The sequence below is a fragment of the Sinocyclocheilus anshuiensis genome, unplaced genomic scaffold (genome assembly GCF_001515605.1).
Source record: "Sinocyclocheilus anshuiensis isolate Anshui unplaced genomic scaffold, SAMN03320099.WGS_v1.1 scaffold1014, whole genome shotgun sequence".
Lineage (NCBI taxonomy): Eukaryota > Metazoa > Chordata > Actinopteri > Cypriniformes > Cyprinidae > Sinocyclocheilus > Sinocyclocheilus anshuiensis.
Window position 1 is genome coordinate 811,394 of NW_015540943.1, and position 9,297 is coordinate 820,690.

At 38.1% G+C, this 9,297-nt stretch overlaps 1 protein-coding gene across 1 annotated transcript in view; it reads left to right on the forward strand.

Moving 5' to 3' along the window:
* Positions 1-9,297, forward strand: part of LOC107689738 (copine-8-like) — a 150,844-nt gene that overhangs the window by 88,262 nt on the left and 53,285 nt on the right. The window contains exon 6 of the mRNA XM_016487870.1: positions 1,634-1,710. Within this exon, the coding sequence (XP_016343356.1) occupies positions 1,634-1,710 (77 nt within the window). The remainder of the gene's footprint in view (positions 1-1,633; positions 1,711-9,297) is intronic.

The window sequence follows — 9,297 nt, forward strand, 5'->3', positions numbered from 1 at the left end:
TGCTGAAACCGGTATACGCGTGAGGAAAACGGCCTCTTCCATTCCTTCTCGATCTCAGTGTGGAGATCAGGAAGGAAAGGAAGGCTTACCTGAGCTGGAGGGTTATGGCCAGAAAGATAACGTTCCTCGAGACGACCTCGCGACGTCACTTCCTTAGTTCGCTTCCACGGCAAGTCAAGCCTCACCGTGGCACGATCCATAACCTTTAAAAGCTCATCATACGCAGGGCAGGAGGATTGAGACGGCTCAGCCTCAGCTTCTTCGCTCTCTTCATCCATTTCCTGCTCTTCCTGGGCTAAACCCAGGGTGTCAAATAGCGATGACACGGATGCACACACCTTCTAAATGCTTTGCTAGTGCTCGCCGTAATGAATAGAGATAACTCTTACTTTTTCCTTGGAAATGCACGCTTCAAACAGAACAGTCAATGAAGACGAAGAAGAGAATGATGTGTGCTCCCGGTGCCTATTTATACTATAGTCGCACCGGTAGTGAAGTCATGGCTGTCGCCGGCCAACGAGTTGGTGTTTTTTTTCAATGTATGCTTCAGACACGGGTCACGACGAGGCGTTCCCCATAGCGACCCCTAGAGGACGCAGTTCGAAGTTCCCATGAAAGGGAACTGTTGTTGCGAAGGTCAGAGAGGTGGAATTTCACAGCTCTTCCAAGAAAATCATTTGAATTCTTATGTTTTTTCTCAGCAAAATATTGTGCTTCACTTCAGATTGTTTATCATAGGGGTGACAACTTTTCCACATGGCGTGTGAACAGTTTCAGACTTTAAAATAAAGTGTTTTTTGATTGTATTATTGCTTTCATAGTCCTTTCTGAAGCTTGACAGCTATAGTCTTTGTTCCCTATCATTATATTAAAAAGAATATCCAGCATATTTTACAACTCCTTTAAAGCAATTGTATATTGGTTATTAAACTTGAAATTTGATTTTTGATTTTTTGATTTTTTTTTTCAATTTTATATTTATTTTATCCACTGTAATTACCACAGAGATACAGTATATTTATGGCAGTGGATTCCACTCATTTAACTGTAAAAGCCTAAAATAAAATAATGTCAAACAATGACATTCTAGAGAATCTAACTATATGGCAACAGTCTGGGGTATTTTCTGCTTCAGCATAGTAATGCCCTGGTGGGCAAAGCTAGGTCCGTAAAGAAAAGATTTACTGAGTTTACTGTGAAAGAACTTAAACAAGCTTGCACCAATCCCAAACCTGAGCTTAGGGATGAGTTGGAACACTGACTGCAAGCCAGACCCCATCGCCACAGAGAAAATCCACATAGTCATGTTCCAACACCTACTGGAAAGCCTTCCCAGAATGGAGCATGCTTTTAGCGAGGGACAACTTATAAATGCTTATGGTTTTGAAATTAAAAGCTGAACAAGCACACAGGGCTGTGGTGTTTTGGTGTTTACATAATTTTGTCCATATAGTGTACTTAACTTTGAAGTTATTTGCACAAGTTGATAAATCAAAGCTTATATTCACTCTTACCAATTGATTACAGATAAAGTAGAAGAAATCTTATAAATAGACAACTTGAAATACTGACCTTTCATCTTGCCATGTTGAAAAATGGCCCCGGTCCTCTTTAATGCACTCTCTCTTTGCAGGATTTCCTTGGCCAGGCTTTTTGTACATTGGGAGAGGTGGTGGGTTCGTTGGGCGGTCGTATGGAGAAACCTCTTGGGTAAGAACTGCTCTATTTGGTTTGTTTCCTCCATTCATAAAGCTATATTCTTCCAGTCTGTGATAGATCATTGGTTTTCAACTCCGGACCCACTCTGCACATTTTGTATGTCTTCCTTATTTAACACACCTGATTCAGATAATCAGCTTGTTAGGGAGAGGGCTCTATGAACTGAACAGAATCCCCTTGTCCAAATACCCACACTTGCGGTCTTGGCCACTTGAGAGCACGTGCGCGCGACAGGAAGTAAGTGCACAAGACTGTCCCGGGTCTTAAAAACGCCAGAGCGCAGTGCCCTTAACGCACACTAAATCCACACTATCTCGAATACCGCTCCGGAGCGCTATTCGAGGCTTAGTGTATCCCATCATGCATCATGTTCTGGAAATAAATCATGAGACTTTTTGCCGAAATCTCGCGAGAGGTCACGGAAACCTTTCCAATGTAAGTTAAATATTAATATATTAATTAGATGTTACATATAATTTGGTAGAAAAACAGTGTTTTTACGTTTTATTGGTGCAAAGATGAGTAGTGGTGATATTTATTTTGTACAACATTTGCAACTGCTTTTTATCACTTAATTAGAAGCACCACAAATTAAAATTGTCATGTTATATGGACTACTGAACAGACATTTAGAAGTTGATTTTAAAATGCAAATTATTTAAAATTAAAATTAAAATAAAGCTATGTAAACACTTGCATTTTTACAACACTACAAGTGTGTCCCATCAGGTAATGAAAAGTTCGACACACACTTGTGGTCTTCATCCTCACTTGAACACTTGGGCCAAATACAGGAAATACGTCATATAAGTAGTCAAGTGGTCAAGTGGAAAGACCGCAAGTGTGGGTATTTGGACAAGGCTAATGTGTCAGATAGAGAGACATACAAAATGTGCAGAGCTGTGAGTCCCCAGGACCAGAGTTGAGAATCACTGTATGGTATGATCCAACAACATTGTCAGAGGTCTGCCCATCTAGTAACTGCACTTTACATGTTATTCAAACATTGGGCCTGTCCGTATACCCACACCTGCAGTCTTGGCCACTCTAGAGCATGTGCACGCAACAGGAAGTACGTGCCCAATACTGTCCCAGGTCTTAAAAACTCCAAAGTGCAGTGCCCTTAATGCACACTAAATCCACACTATCTAAGCTAAGCATATCCCATCGTGCATCATGTTCTGGATATAAATCATGAGACTTTTTGGCATGATCTCACTAGATGTCACGGAAACCTTTCCAGTGTAAGTTAAATATGAATAATAAACTTAGATATTACATACAATTTGGTAGTAAAACACACAGTGTTGCACATTTTATTGATGCAAACATTTGCAACTGCTTTTTATCACTTAATCAGAAGCACCACAATTACTAAATTGTGTCATCTGTTAGAGACTCCTGAACAGTCATTCAGAAGTTTATTTTAAAATGCAAAGTATTGAAAAACTAATAAAGCTCTGTAAACACTAGCAATTTTACAACACTATAAGTGTGTCCCATCGGGTAACAAAAAGCTCTACACACACTTGTGGTCTTCACACCCACTTGAACACATGGGCCAAAAACAGGAAATACGTCATGTATATAGACAAGTGGTCAAGTGCAAATACCTCAAGTGTGGGTATTTGGACAAGCCCATTCTCTTTTGTTCTTCCTTCATTGCTAAAAAGGCTGCAAAGTGCAAAATAGACCTGATTTTATGTCTGGACACACGAGACTACACTCTAACTGATAAACTGACTTTTTTCTGTTGTCTTCTTGCATTATCAGCTCACGTTTTTCCTGTTTAACACTGTAAAGCTGCTTTGACACGATCTGTATTGTATAAAGCGCTATACAAATAAAGGTGACTTGACTTGACTTGACTACTTTATAGTCTTGTTAGCCTTGTTACCTTATTTATTCAAATACTTGCATATGTCACAGTCTTGCATGAAGGGAAATGACATACAGTAGGTATGTGCCTCGAAACTAAATTGAAGACAAACAGACTTAAAGTTACCAAATTTGGTGTCATTCATTGAGCATTTTGTTTTGAGCATGTGTTGTTCAAGAACCGATGGAATATTTATCTGTTCTATGTATTCAAAATAGTTTTTCTTTTCATACTGGTGTTTTGTTCTTTTTGTTTCTATCTTGTTTTTGGTTTTGTTTTTCCCCTGGATTAATAACAATATGATTTTAGAAACTACCATTTTTAGCTAATCTGGAACCATTTTGACATTTTGTGCAGTTTAAGCTTAAAATTCATCGCTTCAAAACAATGACAATGTGCTGTTTACATTAAAATATAGTTCAAATATTGCTATGCTTTGTACATTGCAAGAAAACACATAACAAAAGTCCCTTTGCAGAATGTATATGAGGAAAGGAATGCTGAGAAATCATCAGGGGATTATAGCTGAACAATCTGTGACATTGTAAGAAGTTTGTGTGTTTAGTTGAGGGTATAGAGTTCACATTGACTAATGAGCTGCTGCTATTGCTGCTCTTTAGTCTGACTCCGCTCATTAAAGTCTTTATTCCACCTCATCTGCACAAACAAACCTTTGAGCTTCCTGTATCCTTCCCATCGAGGTCAAATTGTCACTCAGCACCTGCTTTTTCTTTCTGTAAGAAAGTCAATTTAGGTTCTGATCTGAGTCTATGTTATTGTACCTCAGTGCTTTCTCATGAAGGGAGGTAAAGGCCTGCCTCACAAACATTTCTCTGTGCCGCGGTTAACAAACCAGGCTCATTAGATTGCCAGTGGGAGTTCAGTGTCTCACTGCGTCTGGGGGTCCCTGCACTGTTGCTCCATTACCTAAGCAGAGCCGAATGCCAGCACGCTCATTACATCCAGCTAAAGACAGACCACTGCTGCTGTTCAAGAAAATGAAGAACAAGGTGATTTGGGTTTTGTACGTCCCTGCTGTTTGGAGTACTTGTATTTGCAACTAATAATATACGCTGGCCACCTGTTGAAACCAGAAATCAAAGAGGAAAATACCTAGTAAATGGAAAAACTGTCTAGTTAGAGAACTTTATGTAAAACATTAGTGCACACATTACAGTAGACATCTCATGCACTGCTGTAGCAGCAAAAAGAACAAAAAAGTGTTATGAATATGAAACAGCAATAACAATAACCTTATATTTTAAAATATTTTAATTAATATTAATTCATATCCACGCAGCCATACAAAGGACAAACAGTTTGGAGAATGGATGGATGGATTAATATTATATATTTTATTTTAATTAACAGTATTAATTAGAGGTCGACCGATAGTGGATTTTGCCGATACCGATAGCTAGGTTGAACCACACTGGCCGATACCGATTAATTAACCGATAGTTTTAAAATTGATACTGAACAAAAACTAAAATAGTGCTTTAATAACAAAAACAGTACTGAACCATACTAGTAGTAGTAGTAAAAAAAAAAAAATAATATTAATAGTAAATGTTGAAATGAACGCACTCTAACAAGGAACAATACTTACACAGCTTTCATTAATCTTAATGCTACAAATGGACCCTTATTTTAAAGTGCTACCATTTCATTTGAACTGTCATGCTTAAAGATGCACATCTTTAAATATATACACAAAGGCTATAGCTATTATAGCTCTATAAATGAAGCACACAGACTATATTAGAGCCACAGAAAGAAAAACGTTTTGCTGAAAATGCGCAATACACAATTCATAATGTACATTAACAATGATTCGGGACCAATATAATGTAATTTAAAGGAAAACTATGTGAATGGCACTCTGTGGCGCGGCAGGATTTTCTGTCGGCTGCATTTAAATCCGCGTCTGAAGTTTCCCGCTCTGTTGTGCAGTATCAAGTGTCTAAACAAATAGCACGCGTCTAAACAAATAGCACGTGCGGTCAGTGATTTCAACCACTAGAGGCCGCTCTCGCATTGTGTAATGACAGCAGACCCTTCTCAGCCGCTCCAGCAATGGACGCAACCTGGAAAACTATCGGCATGGATTTTTGTCGATAACCAATAGTTCCAGCAATCAACTATCGGTGCTGATTAATTGGCAAAACCGATACATCGGTCGACCTCTAGTATTAATGCATTAATTGTATTATTAAGTGATTAACTGTATTATTAATTACATTAACAATATTGATATTCATTATTAATAACATTATTTTACTTAAACAATAATTTCAGAGATTTGTGTCAAGATGTAAATTAGATGTTAAATGATATTATTCACCCAAAGATGAAAATTCTGTCAGCATTTGCTCACCTTTAGAAACCAGTAAATATTTAAGGTGCGGTCATATTTACCATTGTTTGGTGAATTTTCGCCAGTATAATCCATTCATTTCAATAGGAATACATGTGAGTGGGAATTTTGTGTGAGGGCAAAATATTTCCCCTTTCAGATTGTGCTTGTGTTCAAGTTGTTTATGCACGTTGACCTACAAAAAGCTGTTTGGTTTGAAAGTGCGTCATAAATGGCTACACTATTGACAATAGACAATGGATATTTTTTGTATTAAATTTCACATGCTAATGTGACTTTACAGTTAAGGGATTGTTCAATTAAGAATCCTAAATGCACAGTAGTAACAATGATAGTAATGAAGTAAGCTTCAGCAAACTTGGCTTACAGCTGGATAACTGTACTATAATGACAAGGGTTACAAAAGCTGTTTTGGAGGCATTAAATCATGGCGAAACCCCACACCTGCGCCTGAGGCCTGACGAGGGGACCTTTAACAACCCTAATGACTGCTAATTACAGCTAATTACACAGTTCAATCACCCTGCCAATCGCATTTGGGAGACGCTGCATGAAGGGAAAAATGTTGCTATTTCGAGCACGGTTAGTGAAGTGCTTGGGTTTGTGTCTTGTGAGATGCGCTATTCTGTTCTTAATGTCTTTTTGAATAGTCTGTTGAATGACTTCAGAGTTATTCTGTATGTCAATCTAAAAGAGTATAATGTGTTTACTTATGCGTGTGTGAGAGGCAAGTGTTTGCTAAGAGCAATGCATGCATGTCTGAGTGCAATCTGACATGATATAAGTTAACAATTAAACTAATTAAGTAAGGGATAATGTACATTCACTCGGTTGTTATTGCAGAATAAATCCTGACAGGGTGATAAGGACCCCAACGCAAAGCATCTCAGAATGAGAAAACTATAGACGGATCAGTTGGAATGGATGAAGCTGAAAATGACTTCTGTGTCATTAATGACAACTGAAGTTATGGGAACTCTCCACTGAATTCAAGTGCTCTTTTCACAGCATCCGTGCTGAAGTGCACTCATTAAAGCCCAATGGACCACGCCACCCAGCAACTCACTGTGAACGCTTTCCACTAGAAGGGCAATATTTGTTGGGTGGCTTGCCATGCAAATTTTGATATCAATACAAATGTTGTTGAAAGCAATTAAGCACATGACATGTTACAGCATGTCATAATATTTAGACTCACTTGGCTTCATTTTCTAATAAAATAATAATCTAATAATCTAATAATTGTAATTATTTTGGATACTCTTTCAGGCACTAGGTATTTATTTATCTATTTATATATATTCAGTATACTGAACAAAAGGTTTTGACTTTAAATAATGCTGATAATAATAATGCTTTTAATTTTGCTGATGACACTCAACTCTACCTCTCATTCCATCCTGATGATCCGACGATAGCTGCTCGCATCTCAGCTTGTCTAACAGACATCTCTTGCTGGATGAAGGACCATCATCTTCAACTCAACCATTCCAAGACAGAACTGCTTGTGGTTCCAGCAAACCCATCGTTTCATCACAATTTCACCATCCAGTTAGGCACATCAACCATAACTTCTTCAAAAACAGCCAGAAACCTTGGCGTTATGATTGATGATCAGCTGAGCCAGTTCTATCAAACTTTTACAATTAATCCAGAATGCGGCAGCAAGATTAACTTTTAATGAGTCGAAAAGAATGCACGTCACACCTCTGTTCATCAATTTGCACTGGATATCAGTAACTGCTCACATAAAATTCAAGGCATTAATGTTTGCCTACAATACCACCACTGGCTCTGCACCCCTTTACCTAAATTCATTACTTCAGACTTGTGTGCCCTCTAGAATCTTGCCTTCAGCAAGTGAACGTTGCTTTATTGTGCCATCCCAAAGAGGCACAAAATCACTTTCACATACTATTAAATTAAATGTTCCCTCCTGGTGGAATGACCTGCCCAACTCAATCCAAGCAGCATCTTCAAGAATTGGCTAAAAACACATCTCTTCCATCTTAATTTGACCTTCTAACTTTAGCACTCTCTATTCTAATTATATTCTTTAAAAAAAAAAAAAAACTTGCCCCTTTTAGACTTGCACTCTATTCATTTACAAACAGTTTTTTTTCTTAAAAAAAACCCACTAGCTTTTCTAATCTTTTTGTATTCTGTCTGTTACCCTTTTATTATTATACAATTAACAAAAGCAAAAAGGGCCTCTAACTTGCTCTATTCTCTTGCTATTTTATCTGTTATCTTTTTATTTATTATACAATTAAAAAAAACTTGCTATGTGTACTGCGTTAAGCTAACTGAGACTTATAGCACTTGCATATTAGTCTCAGCCTCAGACGTCACGCCCACGGACCGTTGGCTGAACGTCTGATGCATACGGCACACAAAATTATAAACACTTCAGGAGTTTCAAAGTCGTCATCAGATTTGTTGAATTATACAGGATTTCCGGGAGACGTGCGTGTCGTGTTCTTTAATGTTACGCCTAGAAACAAATATGCCGTGACGACAAACCCCCTCATGTTAGAAGAAAGCAGTCGTGTTTACAACTGTGACAATGAGCGCTTATCATGATCAACTAAACACTGGATTTTCAAAAGTATGTGAAATATTTAACGTTCGCGGCATAGAATCTTTAAAATAAGTTCAAGAGTTTTACACACGGTCTGTTATTGTGGGGACATTTCTGTGCCCCTAAACATGACGCAGCACAAAGCGAAACGTGATTGGTTGCTTTACCTGTCAGTCATCGGGCCTTAGCCATTCAAAGCGGCCAAGGTTCCCAGACCTTCTGCCTGTAATGTAAATAGGGATGTAACTAGTGTTGCTTTCGTCAAAAGAAAATTATGACTAAATATCGTCGTCAACGAACCTTTATCACGTGATGAAAACGAGACGAGACGAGACGCAACGTAAATGCTGGTCATGTGACGATGACTATAATTAAATGTATAATGCAATATTGTTGACGAATAAAAACGAGACTAAATGTGGTTTACAAAATAAAAACTATGCTAAAATGTCTCTTAATTTTCGTTGACCAAAACGAGACGAAACGAAATGTTATAACGTTATTTCGTCTCGTTTAGTCGCATTATTATTATTATTATTATTTTGCAGTATTTCTGTTTCCTGTGTCTCACTTCAGGGGCTGCATCAGGTCGCACTGCGCAGACACAGGCAACGTCACTTCCTCAAGCCCCACTCGCGGCATTTTTTAGAGCAGTGTTTCCCAACCGGGGTGCCGCGTCTGTCGAGAGCAGGGGTGCCGTGTAAAAAATCCTTTTTTAATATTTTTAAATTGCTAAAATGT